Genomic DNA, 22,618 nt, shown 5'->3' on the forward strand with positions numbered 1-22,618 from the left:
AAAATATATTGAATAGTAAATATTTTCTAGAATCTCAGGTGTGTAAGTTTATAGAATAGTAGATGAATGAATACTTCTTCATTCCTGCAGTGGGGAAACTTATTTAGTTATGACACAAGTTTTAAAAAATGTAAAGATGAGTGAGTTGGATAAGTTATTGGAATCTAAATCTCATTTATTTATATATTTCGTACTAATTTCATAATAAAATGTGATTAAAATAAATTGGTGAAATGTGAAGCCTTATTATCATTTATTGCAAAAGTGAAATATGACATTTTTTATGGGATGGATTGAAATGACAAAATAGGACTCTTATCATGGGACGAATGGACTATGAAAAAGAGGACTGAATGAGAAATGATATATAAAAAGATAACGAATTTTTTATGGGATGGATTGAAATGACAAAATAGGACTCTTATCATGGGACGAATGGACTATGAAAAAGAGGACTGAATGAGAAATGATATATAAAAAGATAACGAAAAAGGAAATTAAGGGAGTAATTGAATACGAAAAAAGCAAGATAAAAGTGATTGGAAAAGGATGGTTCTCCTCGAAGGGTTATGTTCATTTATAACCAATTTCCTCACTTGAATGAAGAAGCACGAAATTTATTATGCCCATTTTTGTGACAAGTGGGAAATTGAGATAATCTTCCTCAACCTTTTTAGGGGAATTTGTTTATATATATTTTAAATATTTACCGAATTTTAGTTTTATAATAATTTTAAAATTTCTTTATAAATATTTAAACTAATAATTTATTCTAATTTAAATATACAATTATTAATTTATTTTAATTATGTAATTAGTCAACAACTTTGGTGCTTGTGGGGAAGGACGGCATTCGTGCCGTTGGCACGACATGCCCCTGTCCGCCGCTCTGCTCTTGCCGACGGCACGGCTCTGCTCGATGCATCGAGCACGTCCGTGCCGCTGAGTAGGGCAACGTGGCGTGTTTCTATTGGCCGTTGGCATTTTCTTTCATTTTTTAAAAAAAATCAAAAATAATACCAAATATAAAAAAAATTCGGATTCCCAAAAATATTGCCGTTTTATTACCCTTTTTTTTAAAAAAAATTTGAATTTTTTTAATCCCAAAATCATCTATAAATACATGCATTCATCATCCATTTTTTCATACAACTCATCTATATCTTTCTCTCTTACTCAAATCCTCTCTAAATTAAAAAATGGATATCAACGATATCATTTCGGCCATGAGTAGTAGTTTTTTTTTTTTTAATTTTATGAATTTAATTATGTAATTTTTAATTTATAGGATTTTAATTATGTAATTTTTACTTTTTTAGTAATTAGTAATACTATTTTGGATATTTTTAATGCATTTTAATATTTTGAAAATGTTTTTATTTAAATTGAATAATATAATGGTGGAACCCTTGAGCATATCCTTGTGAAAGAGCATGGATGTGGGTGTTGTGCTCTTGCCAAAGAGCATGGATGAGATGCTCTAAGAGCATCCCTTCCGTGCTCTTATTTAAGAGCACGGAAGTGGGTCCGGACCCACTTTTACTCATTGTCCTTAGCTAAGAGCACAACACCCACATCTGTGCTCTTAGCCTTTGTGGCCGCTTAAGTATTGGCCCCTCCAAGCAGTCGGGCAATTCTTCCATTTCCAATGCATGCAGTCAATGCTGCTTAGCATACCGGGAAAACCGTGGACTGTTTCGTGAAGATGAAGCAACCGTTGACAATTTTCGGTGGTGGGTGCTCGAAGGAATTCCTCGCCGAAAGCAGAACGAACGCCGTCGCAAAAAAATTTTAGGCATAGGATTCCAGTTGACTCACCTACATGCAAATACTCATCGAAGAGGTCAGCCGTTTGCCCAGTAGCAAGTATCTGGATGGCACAAGTACACTTTTGCAATACCGAGAGACTTTGCCGACCGGTTGCGTCTACACCTGATTGAAAGTATTCAACACGGGTGGACAACGTGTCGACAATACGCATAAACAAAAATTTTGACAGGTAAAAACGGCGCCGAAAGTAATCTTCTAGATACCGCGGCTGGTCGGAAAAATAGTCGGCAACGAGCCTTTCGTGGGCTCCCTCCCGATCAAGATGGATGTAGCGACGTTTTGATCTAGTTGGTTGAGGAGGAGGGGCGGGGTTATTGGCGGCGACATAGGCTTCATAGGCGGCACGATATTGTTTATGGTATTCTTGTTCTTCGCGCTCCGCTTCCGCAATGAGATCGGTGAAATCTATTTTTGAATTTTTTAGAGAGGGTTTGGGTGAGAGAGGAAGATGTAGATGATTTAGTATGAAAAAGTATGAATAAGAGATAATTTGATGTGAAAAGTGGATGATGAATGTGTGTATTTATAGATGATTTTGAGATAAAAAAAATCAAAAAAATCCAAAAAAAACGTCCATAAACGGCTCTATTTTTTGGGAATCCAAAAATATATATTTTTTAATTTTTGGTATTATTTTGAATTATTTATTTTTTTTAAAAAAAGAGAAAAGTTAATTTTGCCATTGGCTAAGCCGTTGACCAATCAAATCGTGTCATGTAGGGTTGATCAGCAGTACGGACGTGCTATTAACTAAGAGCAGCGCCGTGTCTCGGACTTTTTTTGTACCGCTGCTGCAGATGCTCTGACCTATCAAACTTTAAATAAAATGACATCACTTTATAAATTTATTCTGTGTACCTTATTCATTAAAAAATACCCACAGCTAAGCCCGAAATACTACATAAATATGCAAGATTATAGACATAGGCATAGCTACTTTACACAGTAAACGAAGGTCAAATTGCATGCATTCATGCATGACCAACTTTTCAATTTGAGCCGTTCATACAACCATCATGATAGATTCTTAATCCCACCCCTACACGTGTCCGCTACTGATTGGATTGCTGCAGTTTCCTTCCCTCCAACTCATCTTTCGCCCATCTTTTCTTCACCATACCATTTTCTGCAAAACCCAAAACCTCCGATTTCGTCTGCATTTTTTCTCCTCCAACGAGAGCTTTTCCACTCCGTTTCTCTCTCTACTTCTCCAAAAATTCAAGGTACCGTTTCTCTCTCTCTCTCTGTTTCTCCGAAATTTCCAGGCATCGTTTCTCACTCTCTCTCTACTGCTAGAAAATTTCAGGTGCAATTTCTCACCTTTTTCTCTCTCTGCTTCTCGAGAAATTTCAGGTATCATTTCTCACTACTTCTCTCAATTTCATGATTCATCATAGCTCGTAAAAACTAGCCATCAAAACCCTAGGATCATGCGTGGTGAAGAACAATCGTTTGAGAAAACCGCCATAGATCTGGAAAAACTCACATCACAGCTGCGAAATCCTCCCAAATTTCACATAGAATGCCCTAGCTCCGACGATAGGCCTTCCGATGCAGAGCCTCCCGCCATGGTATTCTGGCAGAAACAAATCGACGCCGGCCTCCGTTTCCCAATCTGCCCCTTTCTCTCAGATCTGTCTCGTCTCTACCAAATTCCGATAAATCAGCTCCATCCTTCCTCCATTCGCCGAGCTCTCTTCTTCCACATTCTCCTCAGAGAGCACGGCCTCGCCGACACCTCTCGCCTCTTCCACATCTGCCACGGCGTCAAAGTCATGGGCGAATTCTACTGCTTCAAGACAAATTCGGAAAGCCCCGCCCATTTCTACGGCCAAATCCCCAGCGTTGGTAGCGGCTGGATGAAGAATTACTTCTTCGTCAGGCCTCGGAGCGGCCATAGCTGGCCGTTTCATGAGGTTCGGTGGCATGTGAAGCTTAGGGAGATACATACTCCGAGTGTAGATAATCTTAGTAAGCATGAATGGTCAGTTCTGGCTGCCATTAACGCCTCTTTTGATGAGAAGCATCTCTGTTTGCTTCGTGTTGTCACAGATGAGAACGCTCTCATCTATCATGGCCTCTTCGTGAACCATAACTGGTCTGTCGATATGGGTAATCCGAATGCAAATGCATACCAAATTCTGTTTAATTTGGTGGGGAATAATAGCCTTTTATGCTTGCTTTCTTTTTGGGTGGGAATAGCCTTTTATGCTTTACTTTCTTATCAACAATGTCTCTGTTTTGCTTTCTTTTCAACACTGTTTTGGCAAAAGATCATTGCAGAGTTGAATATAGAAATTAAAAACATGCACAATTTTGGTGTATTTTCTGTATTTAGGTGTCAATAACACTTTCATCTTTTCCTTTCATTTTCAGCAATGTCTTGGCAAAAGATCCTTGCTGATAAACGGAGGCTTGCCCACGCTGAACTGCAGCCTCTTCCTCCTCTCACCAAGGATCTTGAACTGGTGGATTTGTCAAACGAACCGTCACCTAGTCCTCGAGCGCCCGAGCTCATGTTGGGTGAAGACACTTCTCCTTCTGCCATTCGGGAGGAGAGACACTCGGAGAGGAAGAAGGCCCTCTCTGGCCAAAAGAGGTCATTGGTGATATCTGTTGAGAGGGAGTCCTCTGCTTTCCAAGGAAAAAGGCCGTCACACCTGCAGCCGGTGGCTCTTAACAAGCCCTTTAATAGTATCTTCCCCGGCCATGCCTTAAGGTTATCGGATGCACAATACACGGCCTTCTGGGAGACCGTTCCTCGAGACGAGGATTTGGCAGAGTTGAGGAAACTACCCTCCTCCAAGCTAAAAGACATGGTATCTGGTTACCGGATGAAGGTAAAAATTTCCTTCGGTTTTTCTCGTTTGGTTTGCTTGCCTTGATATGACAAATTGAAGATAATTTGTAGATTTTTATAACACTATGTTGCGAGCATTTAAGGATCTTTTTATTGGCAAAACTAGGAAACTAAACAGGCCTAACATTTCGCTTACTTTCATCATTGCTTCTTGTAGACCACCGTGGCCTCGGAAGTGCTGTATGAACGCGCAGAGGAGTACAAGAGCCTAAAGGACGAGATCAAGGAGCTAAAATCTCATCTTGAGCAACAGAACCAGTGCACCCTTTCCAAGGACAAAGATCTCGTCTCTGCTGCGACAGCTTTGCATATGGCCGGGGCTGAAATCAGGGCATTGTCGACTACTTTGGAAAAGGAACGAGCCGATCACATGGAGGAGCTAGAGAGGGTGAGGATTCAAGCCTACAGCCAAGGGCGGGAGGAGGGGAAGGTGATTGGGAGGGGCGTAGGGATCAAGCTCTGTCGTCGGCATATCCTGATGACCCCAATTGGCCAAGCGTTCCTCAAGACACTCCACGAGAAAATGATCAAGGCGTATCTCCGGACGCCGGCTTTCATGATCAGGATCGGGGATGCCATCAGCCATTTCGTGGTGGAGGGGGCGAAGGGGGCTTGTGATCTTCTTGGTGCTTCGGAGAAGTTTAAGGATCTTGATGTGGACGGTATCATAGAGAGGATTTCGCCATCACCGGATCTGCCTATAGACGAGCAGCAAGAGCAGAACTACTGGTGGTGGATGCCCGTGATGAAGGAGGCGGCCCGTGGGTTGGTTTATGAGAGGACGGATCATCCGGATTTGCCTTCGGTTGGGCAGATTGAGTATCCGGTCATGGCGTTTGATGCGTACGCGGTGGACTTGTTTGCGGGGACTCATGCTGATGAAGAAGCAGAGCTTTGAAGGTTTTAATTTAATTAATCGAATATGACGATGAAACGGAACTGAGTTGGTATATAAATTTATAAGCGATCCACCTAGTATTAGTATTATGAATACAAGAACATAGTAGGAGTATCAGTATTAGTATTGCGAATACAAGTTGATGGGTTAGGAACTGATGATTCTCCAAAAAATGATTGGGCTTATAGATTTGGGTCACATTGGTCTCCAAAAAAGAAAATACTGGAATGATTAGAGCTAAGATTTGGAAAACTCACCGGATTCACATTTATTATATATATCTAGCATGTGAACTTATAAGTAGCACAATTTATTATCCAATAGCTAAAATGAAATACTATCATGTTTGGTAGGATAGATAACTCATCTATATTTGGTCTGATTGTTCTTGGTGAGCTTAAACTTTATTCAACCGCTTTAGTTATGCAGCGAGGTGAGGGATAGATCGATCCCATCGCTAGACCATTATGGTAACAAAAATAATTTCATTAAATTTACGTTTAGAGTTGCTGATTTCACAACCGCAGTTGAGACTTGAGACTGATTGTAAAGGTTCTATTGTATATGTAACTGGACCCCTTACTCTCTTGTAAAGTTAAATGAGCCCATGGAGAGTTTAATGGATTTGATGATTTGGATCCCAATTATGAGGTATGGTATGCACTATACACACTGTGGATACTTTGCAAAATTTTGATCCCTTTCACTTAAATACCATTTTATACATCACAACGGACAATTTTCAGTTTGATTGCATCTTAACTTATATAATTATAAGCAATTTAAATATTCAGTAATCATGTAGTAATCGAGTATTTAATTATTAGTTATTCCATAATCTATTCATAATAATTGTACGAAAGTGGTCCAAAAATCTAACGTTGTTTTATCTTTTGCCATGTAGTCTAAATGATATTTAAAGTTTCGATTTCCACTCTTCACCTATTAAGGATTCACGGTTAAATCAGAACTATCGGTTCGGTTTAAAATCAGAATAGTGGTTCCGGTTTTTAAATGAAACCGCGTCTCTCAAGGTTAAAATGAAATACTATCATGTTTGGTAGGATAGATAATTCATCTATATTTGCTCCATTATAGATTGATCCCATCGCTAGACCATTATGGTAAAAAAAAAACTCCATTAAATTTACGTTTAGAGTCGCTGATTTCACAACCGCAGTTGAGACTGATTGTAAAGGTTCTATAGTATGTGTAAAGGTTACAATATTATAAGATCGATGTACTTCTGCCTCATTATTAACTTCTTTGAAAATGTGTCGCAGCTCTAAGTTTAATTATCTTATAAAGACAGTCTCATAAGCTTATAAAATAAATGTATGTAATAAAATTAATAATACTCCATCCGCCTATGATTAAATGTCACATGATTGATCGGTTCAGATTTTAAGAAATTATTAGACTTTATAAAGAAAAATGGATAGTAAAAGCTAATGAAGTGTGAGTCCTACTTTTATATTTAACTAGTGTTAACACTCGTGCTGTGCACGGAACAAAAGATTTTCAAGTAATGAAGATATATTAACAGCCAAATATATTAAAATAATAGAGTAAATAATATAAAGATTATATATATACATAATATAAACTAATTATAAAGAGTATCCATAACATTATAAACAACATCGAAAAGAAATTTGTACTTCCATCAAGATACTGTACTGAACCATTTCATGTGCAGTATACAATTTTAATATATAATATGACTGTAGTAATATTAAACAAAAGAATTAGCACCAATAAGATATGCGTGGATGAAAAAGAATAAGAGATATAAATAAAGAAAAATATACTATTACATCCAATAGAAAAAAAAAAACAAATAATTTGATCAAATAAATAATTTTAAATTTTGAATTTGAAATGCTATCAGAACTCAAAAATACTCGACCCTGAAACTAATCCAACGAAATCAAGAACTTGTTAACCTCATCAACAACGTCCAGTATAGGAGTGAGTATAGCACGATCTTGCAAACAATTGCTCAAGTCTTCAGATCTATATAAGAAGGATAAATCTTTTTTAAGAGAATCTTCAGCATAAGATAAAACAATATCAGAAGGAAGATGAATATTCACTTCACTGTCATTTAGCAAACGATTTAAAAGTCAAAAAAAATATTTAAAAAATTACATTATACAATAAAAGTAAAAAAAATAAAAGCTTTCACACTCTCTTCTATTTTCCGTCGCCAAATGGAAACCTTAAAACATACTATTACAAATAGAATTTAAATCGTTCCATTTCGCAAATTAAAACAACTTTATTTCCCAAAAGGTTCGGTTCCCACATTTTATAATAAAATATTAGTAAAATGGATTAGTTGAATGTGAAATTCACTTATTAAAAAATTAAAAATGAAATGAGATTTCATTGGCGGAAGAATTAAAAAAAAAGATATTTAATAACGAAAGGAAGAAAAGAGTATACTATAATGACATCAATTGAGATCACAACACCGTCTTTTTAAGGTGCAAAATTCTACATTGGACCACATGAGATGAAAACTACATGGACACATGCAATTTGAACCCAAGATCAATATTACATTCATTTGTTTCTTAAAAATAATTTTTATTAGTTGCATTTACTGAATATAGAAATTTTTCATTTTAGAAAATGAATCCCACAATCCACTAACACTAATTTCACTACTTTTTCCTTCCTCTTTCTTCCATTATCTATTTTTTCTCTTTTTCTCTCTTACTTTATTAATTTTGTATTAAAGCTCGTACCATTTCCAAAGTTCTTATTTTTTAGAAAACAGAATGAGTTATATTTTTATTTAAACTGATTAGTTATCCACCTCTAATATAGCAAGCAATGGCTTAAGAAAGTAAACTCCACCGTTCAAATTATAGATTTTTCTAGGAAAAACACATCTCATGTCCTTGTACTAATACATTTTATTTTATTAAGTCTTTATACAAATTTTTGGTTAGATCCTTGTATCAGCATTCTTTTTTCATTAAATCCTTTTTTTTCATTAGGTTTTATACTATTGCATTTTAAATTAAGAGGTTTTATATATTTTTTTCATTTTTATTTGATGAATTTTACAGTTAATTAATTTTTTTTGAGTTAGTTAAATTCATTTATTTTTTTTCTCTAACTTATTTTAAAATTAACTCAATCGCAATATTAACACAAGAATCATTGAAAAGAAATCGATATTGTCATTTTTCTAAATGCTTGATATATAGATATGACAATGACAGAAATTATATAATTAATAAACCAATGTAATTAAGTTTAATATTTTTTGTCACTTAGTATTGATTGCTGCAATACTTCACGATTTAGAATTAGATCCATGGATTTAATTAACTGTACGAATCATCAACATATATACGTCCCATGCATTTAATTCAGTTTTGTTTTTACCAGCAAGAGTGTGGAGTCCTTCTCGGAGAAACTGTCGGAATTGGAAGATTAAGTGTGCAGGCATGGACAATTCTCGTGTGGTGGTTGTACGATCCAAATTACTATAAGATTGAAATATAAAGTATATTACAATATAGTATGAGGCGTTGTCTTAAAAGAAAAATGAAATAGTTCTCATAAACACAAAAATAGGTAGTAACTTTAATACTAGTATTATTGAATATTGAAGGAATACCTTTTGAAATAAGTTCAAGTTTTAGGAATAGTAGGAACGATTTGTATACATTAAATAGTTATAAGTATTGATTCTACGGTAGGGGTGATCATTCGGGTTTCGGTTCGGTTTTTGCTCAAACCGAACCAAACCCGAAAAACATAATTTAGTTTAAAATCCAAACCGAACCAAACCCAAAAAATATAAAAATCGAAACCGAAAATTGAATTTCAAATTTACGTAACTCTCTCGATTTAAATTATTTTTCTCGCAAAAAATATATCCAATTAAAGGTAATTTTATAAGGATTCTAACGAGATGTTAATTGCATATGATCCGACGACGATCGAATGATAAAATTTGCTGATATTTATTTCAATAAAACTGCACATGGTAGATATTTTCTGTTACTTGTGCTGAGATTCTCATGTCATTTTGTTGATATTTGTAATGTACTATGTTTTTTATATATATAAAATTCTCATGTCACTTTGTTGATATTCGCAACGTACTATGTTTTTTTATATATAAAATAAACTCCTATATAAAGGAGGGAATTACTAATAAATTCCTATAGAAAGGAGGAAATTACAACTGATGTCAAGAGGGCTTGAATTCGACACCTCATACAATAATGTCTAAACTCTTTGCCCCTAGGACAAAGGCTCTGGACTTGTAATACACTATATTGATATAAAAAAAACATGAAAATTATGATATGATAACAGAATGACGATCTTACCATTTTGGTGACTTTTTGGTTTATAACGGAACACTTAATAAATTATTCACAAACAAGTTAAAATCGTATGTTAAATGAATTGTTACACAAATCTGTTATAAAGTAAAAATTTTATTATATTAAATGATATTGTAATTGTAAAAGTTCTTTTATAAATTAAAAACAAACTTATGATGTCCTACTCATTATAGTTAGTTCATGAAAAATGGATTGGATAAATAATTGTAGATTCAAAGTCACGGTTTAAACATTTAAATATTTCAGAAAACAGAGCTCGCAAATCTAACACCGTTTAACTAAAAATGACTCAATGTTTCAAACTATTTTAATTTAATTCAATTAAATTAGATTTATTAGTATATTATATTATAAAAAAATAAAATTGAATTATAATTCGGTTCTGGTAGGAATCGGTCGGCTCCGGTTCTATTTAAAAAGTTGGAACCGGAACCGAATTTCCGGTTTCACAATTAACCGGACAGTTCCGATTTTAATTCCGAATAACCAAGAACTGAAGAACCGTTTAAGCCCCCCTAGTCACCACTTTAGTTTGGTTTATACGTGAGGTATTTATTGAAGGTCTCAATTACTAGTCTCATTATATGCAAGAGAAATAGTTAGCCAAGAATTTAAAGTTGTTCAATTTCCAAAATTGGAGATCAATATATTAACCTCTGATTAAGAAAAAATGTCCTATTTTCACAATATTAATACGATATTTGAAAACAATGTAATAATGTCACCACTTTCTTTTGGTTTATAACTGAGGCATTTATTGAAGGTCTCAATTACGAACATAATGTGTAGTCAATATTAGAACCAAACCCATATTAATGTGTATACTAAATTACACAAGACAAAATATGCCTACTAAATTATAACCCAAAAGGCCAAACCATTCAGAACAGCTTAATCAATATCTTATTTTAATGCAATAAAATATTAACCTATTCTAAATTCAGGCCTATGACTAAAGTAGGCGAAACCGGCTGAATAATTTTAAATATTTTTTTAAAAAAATAGTACGATAAATTAAAAAAAATTATTTAGAGAATTAAATCATTTATATTCCTATTATTTTAATTGTAGTAATGGATGATTTTCAAATAATATAAATTATTTGAGGGAATGTAATTTAAACAAGATTAAATTAAAGTATAAATTATTAAAACAGTATAGAGTTGGTTGTGGTAATTCCTATCTATGTTTGGCAAGTATTCATGCTTACCCATCCCTACCAAATAAGCTTTTAATGCATAATTAACCCGCCAAACTAGTTCATTTTGTGATCTATAAATAGTCCTATAAAATGGAAATTATACCATAACTACAACCAAGATCATTTGAGTTTTCCTACAAGAAGAGAGCTATCTAGGGTTTTATTCATAAAAATGGGTTGTGTAAGAATGAATTTCCCTTTGATTGATTTGAGCAATCTAGGAGAAAATGATTCTCCAAGGTGGGAATCAACCAAATTCCAAATTCGAGAATTCCTTCAAGAATATGGGTGTTTTGAAGCTACATTCAATAACATTATTCCTCTTGAGTTGAGGAAATTAATTAGTGATGGAATTCGACAACTTTTCGATCTCCCTTTAGCCATCAAACTACTTAACAAAAATTCACACAAACCTTTACATGGCTATGTTGGCTAAAACAATATCGGTCCACTCATAGAAAGTATGGGCATCGATGGCGCCCTCTCGTCTCACGTAGTCGACACCTTCACCAATCTCATGTGGCAAGGCAATCCTACTTTCAGGTTTAATCCTTTTTTTGTTTAATTTATTAATATTATCATATTGATCACCATTTTTAATACACGTGGATATACTAAAAAGGTTAATGTTGCTAACTTTTGATGAATTGACTACTGAGATTCATATAATAGTTTCGCTTATGATACTTATGTACTAGTGTTCTGCATAGTTTCTTTTTTACTTTAATTTTTGTTGAATATTGTTTGTGTTTATTTGCAAATATCAATTGGGGTGCCTTATATTTTATGTTTTCATCTAACATTAAATTTTGACTAAAAAATTTGTGCATTAAGACATATTATTTCCTTCTTGATTGTACTATTGTAACAACAAAGATATACAGTTATACTGTGAGAAACTGTTTGAACTAGACAAGATTGTGAGGCGGATGGTTCTGGAGAGTCTTGGACTGGAAAAATACATAGACGAACACATCAACTCCACAGATTACGTCTGTCGTTTCCAGAAGTACGAGGCACCTCGAACGCCTCACTCAACGCTCGGATTATTTTCCCATACAGAAAGAACATCATCAACACATTGCATCAGCTCAATCATGTTAACGGTTTGGAGTTTCTTACCAAAGATGGCAAAACTTGGATCCCTGCAGATCCAACATCACTCGATTTATTCGTTGTCATAGTCGGGACCACTTTCCATGTATGTTACTACAATCCTCGTTTACAAAAAATAATCTTATTTTTCCACTTTTTTACAACGTACTCATAACATGTATTTCCTTCATTTCATTAATTTCTCGTTAAAATATGCGTCATCTACTGTTGAGACTATTTTTTCATAAATGGAGATCATAATTTTTTTATAATTTTTTGGCCTTTTCATTTGTAATGAATCTCGTATTTTAATTCATCGATACACGTCATTTAAAGGCATGGATAAATGGGCGACTGCATGCTCCAATCCATAGGGTGGTGGTGAGCGGGGATGAAGCTCGATACTCTATCGGATTGTTTACGGTTGCGAAAGAAGGGTGCATGATTAAGACTCCAGAATAGTTGGTGAATGAAGATCACTCTTTGCTCTACAAGCCTTTTGATTACTACTAGTATATCCCCCGCGCGTTGCGCAGCTGAAAAAAATCGTAGTAAATCATATAATTCGTGCTAGATATGAATAAAGGAAATTATTTAACACACTCCGTGCCCAAAATTTTTGTACCAACTTAATTGGGACAAAGGGAGTACAATATTTAAGAATACATATTTTCTTATAAATTTATAAGAAAAACATACTCTCTCTAGTTAAGACTAAGGAGATTATTTTAAGATATCCCCATGGCGTTGCGCAGCTGATGAAATTCATAGTAAATCATATAATTCGTGCGAGATATGAATAAAGGAAATTATTTTAACACACTCTGCGCCCATAAGTTTTGTACCAACATAATTGAGACAAAGAGAGTACAATATTTATGAATACAATATTTAAGAATATATATTTTCTTATAAATTTATAAGAAAAACATACTCTCTCTAGTTAAGACTGGAGAGATTACTTTAAGATTTCATATAAAAAAGTTATGTACCAACTAAGTTAGTACAAACAGAGTACAAAACTTAAGAATAAATATTCACCTACAAATCTATAAAAGCAATAACTACTACAATTACACAAAATCAATTACTACTCCGAATCTTCTCTCAAGTCTTACACCAATTACACTTTCCAAACTTTCTCTTTGGCAACGGATGATTAAATCAACAAAAGATGTATATTTCGACGTTGATATGCGAAAATTCTTCAGAGTATTTCCCCTAGAAGATCAATAATAAGGTATGCATTTGTTAATCATAAACATATGATAAAAAATTCCTTTCGAAATAGATTATCATTTTTATTGCAATTTGTTTAGCATAGTAATATTTTTGCATGTATCATATTATGACATTAACATTCCCTACTATACAAAACTCTACGATAATACATCAATAATACAATTTTATTAATCCCTTCCCATTCTTCCGTTTTTTTAATTTTCTTAATGACACCTTTCCACAATATTTCTTCCAAATTTAGAGTAGTACTATTCTTTAAATATTAATGATATCTCTTCACGATAAGTTTTATAAAATATTATGAGTAGTACTACTATTACTTTTTGTCATAAAAATAAATGATTTAGTCACTTTGAAACTTTACAATATAGGAAAATTACTATTAATATACAAAGTACAACGAATTGAATTTTTAATTTTCTTAATGACACATTTCCACAATATTTCTTCCAAATTTAGAGTAGTATTATTCTTTAAATATGAATGATATCTATTCACGATAAGTTTTATAAAATATTGTGAGTAGTACTACTATTACTTTTTGTCGTAAAAATAAATGATTTAGTCACTTTGAAACTTTACAATATAGGAAAATTACTATTAATATACAATGTACAACGAATTGAATATAAGTTATTAACGATTAATATTACTTTGATATATCACGATGAAATATGTAATATAAACGTATGACTACAGTCGAATCCCGTTAAAATATGTAATTTTGATTTTGTTTCTTTAATTTTTAAATTTTCAATTTCTTTAATTTGTTTTATGTTTGGAATGCTACAGTCGAATCTCGTTAAAATAATTCTTGTATTCTTAAATCATCTATTTCACATTTTATAGCTATATGATTGATGCTTTCTCCGTTTCTTTATAAAATACACTTTGCAACAAAATCAATTGTTTATACTAAATATATCATATTAATATTAATTTAGTTTACCGTTGTGATTTTAATAATTTCATAATTTTAATTCTCCATTATATTTATATCTTTTAAGCTCTCTAATCAAAATCAATAAAAACATAATCAAATCTTGCAATATATAATAAAGTGATTTGAATTTCATGAAATTTTAATTTTTGAACATTACAATCGAACATCGCTTAAAAAATCACATGTTCTTAACTCATCTATTTAATATTTTAAATCTATATAGTTAATATTTTATATTTTATATAGAATATTGCATAGCAAAAAGTACATTACACAGTGTTGTTAAATTGTAAACTATGTTGCTAAGTCGGTACTACAACCGAACCCTATGGATTACTAAACCCTTTGGGGATTGATTTAACTTCGATCACCAGTGAACACTATGTCATTGAGTCGGTGCTACACTTTAGCCTCATGGACTAAACTCTTGGAGTGTTGTGCCCAAATCACATTAAATTGTCAATCAAATGACATTCATATGATTAGTAAATTTGTACTTCAGCCCAGCGCGATGCGCATATGACAATATTTATAGTAATCAAATAAGTACGTAATCATGTATTATTGATACATGTGAACTTTAGTACTATTATATAGTACTATCAAATTGTTATACCTGTGAACTTTTTGATTGCACATTGGAACTTTCGTAAATTCACATTCACAATAAAAGGTCTTTAATTACTAATATGTTTAACTTTATTGCACATAATTACAAAAGACATAAAACTTTTTTCACCAACAACATTTGGTACACCGATTACATTATTTTAAATCAAAAGGTTAAATTAAATCATAGTTTCAACTTTCAACTCACCGTAGAATTGTTACAGATTGTATAACCAAAAATTAAATATTAAAATGTCGCACACATTTTTCTATTTTTCATAGTATTATATCATACTTCAGTGACACATATAAACTTTGTATACATATAAATTTAAGTTTTGTATATAAATTCAATTTATTACAAAATAAAAAATTTTACAAATTTATTGGTAAAACATTAAATGGGATACATAATTAAATTGACTTAATCATGGAATATGAGTATAATTATGTGTACAGATATGGGTATTATGTGGATTATGTGTGTAGTTCAATATTAAAAACAAAATTTTCAAATTTATTAATAAAAAATTAAATGCAGTACATAATTAAATTAAGTAAATTGACTTTATAGTGGAATGTGTATAATATGAAATATGGAGATATGGAATAATTATGTTGATTAAAAAAAATAAAAGAATATGGAATGCATATGATGTGGTTGATATAATTTGAAATTTGGTATAATGTAAATTATGACTGATTTAATGTAAAATATTGAAGGCGTATAATGTAAATCGTGACTTATTTAATTTGCAACGAATCAATTATAAACAAAATGCTATATTTTTCTTTTATTAATTCCATCAAGCCCCAAAAGATGAAAACTCAACTAAATATTGGAAACCATTTCCTTTTTATATAATTTGAAAATTAAATTAAATAGAGAGACTATCTTGTCATATCTTTTAATGCTAGTAATGTTAATTAGTGACAAATTAAGTAATTTAATATATAATCCATAAAACTATAGAATAATATACTCCATATATACACTATTTTCTCAATTTTGAAACGAAAGATTACATAGTAAATTGTAAGATTGACAACGTTTTGTAGGGATAAATTTTAGGAATATTTCCTTTCATATTTATTTAATTATATATATGTTTTAATCATGTAATTTGCTAATTAATTTTATAGTACTGTTTAATTATTAATACTATTAAGTAATACAAAAGGATCAGTTAAAGATAATCATTAACTATCTATACATGTATAAACGGCGAGTTTTGGGAATATTTACAATAATGCCTTTTTAAATTAAAAATTTAATTTAATTAGAACTAAATCTATTAATAAATTTGTACATTTAAACGCCGTCAGTTTTCATATACATATTTAGTCAAGTAACATTACAATACATTTAATGAGATTAAAAGAATAATTTTTTTCCATGCACTAAAGTTTTAATCAGCAGTTTCATACTGATATGCATTAATCAAGAATTGAGACTGTTCTCATTCTAACACGAAAACTGAATAAAAAGTTAAAAACGCTATGTGAAAGGGATTTACGTGGAACACGTAATGTCATTTTTAATTATGACAATAGGAAGAGTTTGTATATTTGAATTCAAGAGACTCTTAATTATGAATGGAATGACAAGAGTCTTGCACATTTGAATCCAAGAGACGCTTAATTAAATATATTCATATCACCATCCAACAATATATATAAACGAGTCCATACATACACATCCTCAACCTAAAAATTAAGAGGAACGGACAAACGGTGGTGGAGAATAAAAGGGAATGGGTGAAGGAAGATAGATTTGGGAATTGGGGATGAAGCAGCGCCGCTGCAAAACTCATTTCTCTTGACGCTAGAATGAAATTCTATTGACTACGTATGGTTTGTACATTTAGGGTCGAATAAATAAAGTTATACTTTTAATTTTGTTCTCTATATTTGTATAATGTAGATTTTAGGAGCTACTTGGTATGATGGAATGGAATGTGATTCATACTTCCATTCTATTTATTTGCTTGGTGTGATGAAATGAATGAGTGAATGGATGAAAATGCAAAGGAAATCCAAGGAAATTGATATTTCATTCCTATCTTCATTCCATTCCACCCTCATTCCATTCTATCATACCAAGCATGACCTTAGTGTTTGGTAGAAATCCACCACCACCATCCTCTTCTCATATTGTTCTATAAATTCCAATTAAAGAAATATTGAACTGGGACGGAAGGAGAATTTTATTGATATTTTGCATATTTGTTAGTCATGATTAGCACATTTTAAAGTTATTTAGGATTTAGGTTTCAAGGTTTGGATTTTTAGTGTATAGGATCACTATATTGTAATGAAATGAATGTTTTGAAAGATGATTGAGAGAAGTTAAAAAACTATAATGAATATTATAGTGGTAATAATCTAATTTTAAAGATTTATTTTAATACTATAAAATTATCTATTTGATAATATCAGTATACTATTGTAGTGAAATATATAATTAAGTTAACTAGTAATTTATATTTTCTATCTTCTATCAATAAAAAATTATTGTATTGATAAACTCACTTTTGTACGTCTGCGTGAATGTTATTTAATACTAATAATTTATTTATTTTTATTATAATTATAATCTTTCTAAATTGATATGTACACTTTAATTTAATTTCAGGTTTATTATCACAAATAATTATGGTGAATAGTGTTTAGTATGCACCATACATAAATATATTTTTCCGTTTCTTGATTCTCAATAATTAAATAAATTTTCATTCACATTAACTATAATTAGTAATTCATTAAATTTATTTAAAAATTTAAAAAGTTAAATTCACAATTGTTTATAATTTAAACAAAATATTTCATAATTGGAAGAAAATAAAATGGACCGTGCATAGCACGGCGGTGATACTAGTTAAAGATAAACATTAAGATTATAGAGACATAAAAATAAACTGTAAAATATGGAGTAAATCTTAGAGTTCTTAGCTCTATTCACTACTAATATCAGTATTATACTTCTTTTTCTTTTCTCTGACACTTGTCACTAATTTTGTTATTGTCTCTATGACTATATGAAGAAATGCTACATTGTTGCAACATATACAAAAAATAGTATTCTGGGATGAATATAAAAAAACAATTATTGTATATTACATGCTCGATCGTGTTTTAGATTACCACCCATTTTTACTTATATAATAAATATATAAAAAATAATCGACCAACATATCATATTGAAATCATATTTAAAATATAGTTGATTAAATCATTCGATTATATTATTTTTCTAATTTTGAAAATTCAAGGTTACCAATTTAATTTTAATTTCTAATTAAAAATTCATGGATCAACGAACAAAGTCAATACTCATGGATAAATATAAAATAATGATTATAGGAGTACATATTTAAACATATTTTAGACTATTGCCAATTATGTTATAAGAACAAAATCAATACTCTATTCTTGGGGTAATTTTGATATACTAAAAATCATATCGGAAATATGATCGATTAATCTATCATTTAGATTTTTTAATTTTAAAAATCGAATGAGAGAAATTCAATTTCATATTTTAAAGTTCATGATTACCTGAATGGAACCAAAATCCATATATAATTATAAAAAATAATGACTATAGTTTATAATAAAATAAAGAATGCTATTAATGATCATGGTCACACTAATAATAACTATAGGTTACAATAAAATAAAGAGTGCTATTAAACTTTAGGGAAATTAGAAGTTAATATCAAATAATTTGATTTGGGCTTATTAAAGGTTAGAATAAATAAATAGATGAAAACCATAATTTAAGGATCTTATTGAAACCTATTACAACTATGCAATACAATTTAGGTAATTAATTGTAGGTATAGTTACTGATATTTTAAATAATCTATTAACTAATAGTCTGATATATTGAATAATTACTAAAAATTAGTATTTTCTTGTGATGGATGGTAAAAAGAAAATATAATTTTTGAAAATGCAAGAAACACATGTTCTTAGCTCATCTATTTAATATTTTAAATCAATATAGTTAATATTTTTAAATTTCATATAGAATATTACATAGAAAAAAGTATATTGCACAATGTTGTTAAATTGTAAACTATGTTGCTAAGTCGGCACTACAACCTAGCCCTATGGATTACTAAACCCTTTGGAGATGGATTTAACTTCGCTTACATAGCGAACGGTATTTTATTGAGTCGGTATTATACCCTAACCCCATGTACTACTAAACATTTGGAGTGTTGGATTTACACTTCAGCCCCAGCGCGATGCGCAACTTACGATATTTTTAGCAATCAAATAAGTACATAATCATGTATTATCGATACATGTGAACTTTAAGAATCGAATTATTATATGCTCCATCCGTCTAATGTAATATTGTCCATATATTCAATCCCAGTGCGATGCACTATTTTATTAATTGAATAAGTATATAATTAAGTATTGTTAATAACGTTAAATTTTGATATCACTATATAGTATTAAGATTGATTTCTATTCCACAAAAATAAACAATTAATGATTGAAATGAAGAGAGAAAAAGAGCTCGATATTTTAATTGGAATGAGAAACGTGGTTAAGTGTATTAATTGAAGAAGGAAAGTTTTAAAAAGGAGAAAAGTGTCATTTTATTTGGGACAAACTAAAAAATAAAATGTTTCATCTTAAGTGGATGATAAAATTTACTAAAACTAATACTCCTACATGGCCATAATTAAAATTTTAAAACTAATACACCTACATGGCCATAATTAAAATTTTACTAAAACTAATACCTTCAATTTACTAAAAAAAATATTCCTACACGGCTATAATTAAAATTTACTAAAACTAATACCTTCAATTTACTAAAACTTATAACCATAAATTAAATTTTAAATTATCATTTATTAATTCGAAGTAGGGTTTTAGGCCCCACATTCTATAAATGGTATTAGGCCTCACATCCCACTATCCTTTTTCCACTCACATTTTATTATAAAACTAATATTAAAAAGTAGGACCCACATTCCACTATATTTTTTCACCAACTTTCCTTTACATTTCTTAATACCCGTGCCGAACTCAACCGGGACTCCTAAGGTGAGACGGAGGGAGTATAATGTATCAAAGTAAACAAAAAAATCATTTCAAATAAATAAAAACTTCACTAAGACTAAAAATAAATATGATCGAATAAACACAAAACAACATTTTTTGGAAAAACTCTATAGAATTTACAAATACATTATCTTTAGAACCAATAAAAATGCAATTACATTATCTTTAGAACCAAGAAAGATGCAAATACATTATCTTTAGAACCAATAAACATGTGAAAACATCTTTTGGGGTAGAAGAAAATAAATTTCCTCCAAAATACATAACAACATCCACAATGATAGGTATTTGATTGCATTTATTCAAGGTTTAAATCTTAGCACCTCCAATAGAATACATAAATATAAAAATAAAGATTGGTATATATATAATTACTAAATTGGGTGAAAAAATAATAATATAAAAATTATCATTTATAACAATCCTATTGTGAATTGTCCAAATCTATAACCGAACAAACTTCATTGGATTCAAATAAAGCTTAAATCCGAGCACCTACAACTAAATAACAAAAGGTTAACAAAAACTATTATATAGAAGTATAATACATGCAAAAATTATTATTTAAAATAATACAAAAATTTCAAAATAACTACCATCTATGACAACACTATTCATTGAAACTATTGTAACATTTCAAATAGATAAAAAAAAATTCAGGCCATAAAACAAAATAAGACATATAAAATTTTAAATTACTTCTGTTGTTGTATATTATTTTTATTCAATGTTTTAAGATATTAATTATTTTCAAAGTACAAATAATAATTTTATTAGAGATAAATGAAATAAATGCAATAGAAAGAAAACCGAAAAAGTATAAAAAAGGGAATAGAAATCGTAAATAAATTGGAAGTGTTGAAATAAAACATTTGTTCAAATAATGTTGGTGCAATCTATCTTCACAAAGTATCGCAAATATGAACTATATATTTTTTAAAAGACCATTTTTGCAATTCAAATCACTTTTAAGTTTTGAATCAAAATTTGTCCACTCAAAATAAAGCAAGGAGCATATGCCTTTAACTCAAATGTCCAAAAATAATGAAAATTTATATCAAAGGGAATAAAAGCTTTGTTCAAATAATTCTGGTGCAATTTATTATTAAAAAAAAAATTCTCAATAAAGGTAAGAATTAGTTTTTACATTACACACAGTTCTGTTAAATTGTAAACTATGTTCCAAAGTCGATACTACAACCTAGCCTTATGGACTACTAAACCCTTTGAGGATGGATTCAACTTCGATCACTTAGTAAACACTATGTTACTGAGTCGGTATTACACCCTATCCTCATGAACTACTAAACCCCTGGAGTTTTGTGCCCAAAACACATAGAATTGTTATCAAACGACGTTCGTATGATAAGTGAATTTGCACTTCAGCCCCGACGCGATGCGCAGCTGACGATATTTATAGTAATCAAATAAGTACGTAATGATATACTATTAGTACCTATGAACTTTAGTACTATTATACATTATCGAATTGTTATATACTCCATCTGTCTATTAATAATTGTCCATATTTTCAATTCCAGTATGATGCAATATTTTATTAATTAAATGAGTACATAATTAAATATTATTAACAACGTTAAATTTTGATATCGTTGTATAGTATTAAAATTGATTAGTAGTAATAACTTTAATAACTTTAATTAACGTTAAATTGATTAGTTGGCAGGTGATTCAATTTGTTTTATGCAACATGTACGTAAAAGATAACTTTAAAGCAGTATAGTAAACTTAAAAAAAAGTAACATAATAATACTAATTAAGTTTATGATTGCATGTTCTTTAACTCATTTATTTAATATTTTAGGGAACAAATCATCTATTTCATATTTTAAAGCTATATAATTGATATTTTCTCTGTTTCTTTATAAAATACACTTAGCAACAAATCAATTATTTATACTAAATAAAAAATGTTTACAATTTTATTAGTAGAACATTAAATGCGATACCTAATTAAGTAAATAGACTTAATCATGGAATATGCGTATAATTATGTGTACAGTTATGCGTATTATGTGGATTATGTGTAGTTAAATATTAAAAACAAATTTTATACACTTATTAATAAAATTTTAAATGCAATACAAAATTAAATTAAGTAAATTGACTTTATTATGGAATGTGTATAATATTAAATATAGAGATATGGAATAATTATGTTGATTAAAAAAACAAAAGAATATGGAATGCTTATGATGTGTCTGATATAATTTGGAATTTCGTTTAGTTTATATTATGACTGATTTAATATAAAATATAAAAAGCCTATAATGTAAATCATGACTTAGTTAATTTGCAATGAATCAATTATAATACAAAATGCTATATTTTTCTTTCATTAATTCCATCAAGCCCAAAAGGTGATGCTATGTGTTTGAGAGAATAAACACTAACATTTGAATTTCAAAATGCTCAACTCTTCTGCATTTGACGTATTTTGATGATACGATTGCAT

The 22,618-nt window shown here is 30.5% G+C and overlaps 1 protein-coding gene and 1 pseudogene across 3 annotated transcripts; both read left to right on the forward strand.

Moving 5' to 3' along the window:
- The first annotated feature begins 2,952 nt into the window (after window positions 1-2,952).
- Window positions 2,953-5,726, forward strand: LOC125205005 (uncharacterized). 3 transcript variants are annotated; one of them, XM_089060363.1, is made up of 4 exons: window positions 2,953-3,053; window positions 3,137-3,183; window positions 4,207-4,670; window positions 4,848-5,726. In XM_089060363.1, exons 3-4 carry the CDS (start codon window positions 4,209-4,211, stop codon window positions 5,586-5,588), a joined length of 1,203 nt encoding a protein of 400 aa, XP_088916489.1. In that variant the 5' UTR covers window positions 2,953-3,053; window positions 3,137-3,183; window positions 4,207-4,208; the 3' UTR covers window positions 5,589-5,726. The 3 variants fall into 3 exon arrangements, with proteins under 3 accessions (XP_088916489.1, XP_088916490.1, XP_047959744.1); XM_089060364.1 differs by having other exon boundaries at window positions 2,974-3,053; window positions 3,127-3,183; XM_048103787.2 differs by lacking the exons at window positions 2,953-3,053; window positions 3,137-3,183 and adding an exon at window positions 3,191-3,942.
- Window positions 5,727-11,337: 5,611 nt separating this feature from the next.
- On the forward strand, window positions 11,338-12,773 carry LOC125203616 (putative 2-oxoglutarate-dependent dioxygenase AOP1.2; annotated as a pseudogene).
- Window positions 12,774-22,618: the final 9,845 nt, after the last annotated feature.

Source organism: Salvia hispanica, chromosome 6, assembly GCF_029641045.1.
Source record: "Salvia hispanica isolate PSC_SH4W2 chromosome 6, Shi_PSC_v1, whole genome shotgun sequence".
NCBI lineage: Eukaryota > Viridiplantae > Streptophyta > Magnoliopsida > Lamiales > Lamiaceae > Salvia > Salvia hispanica.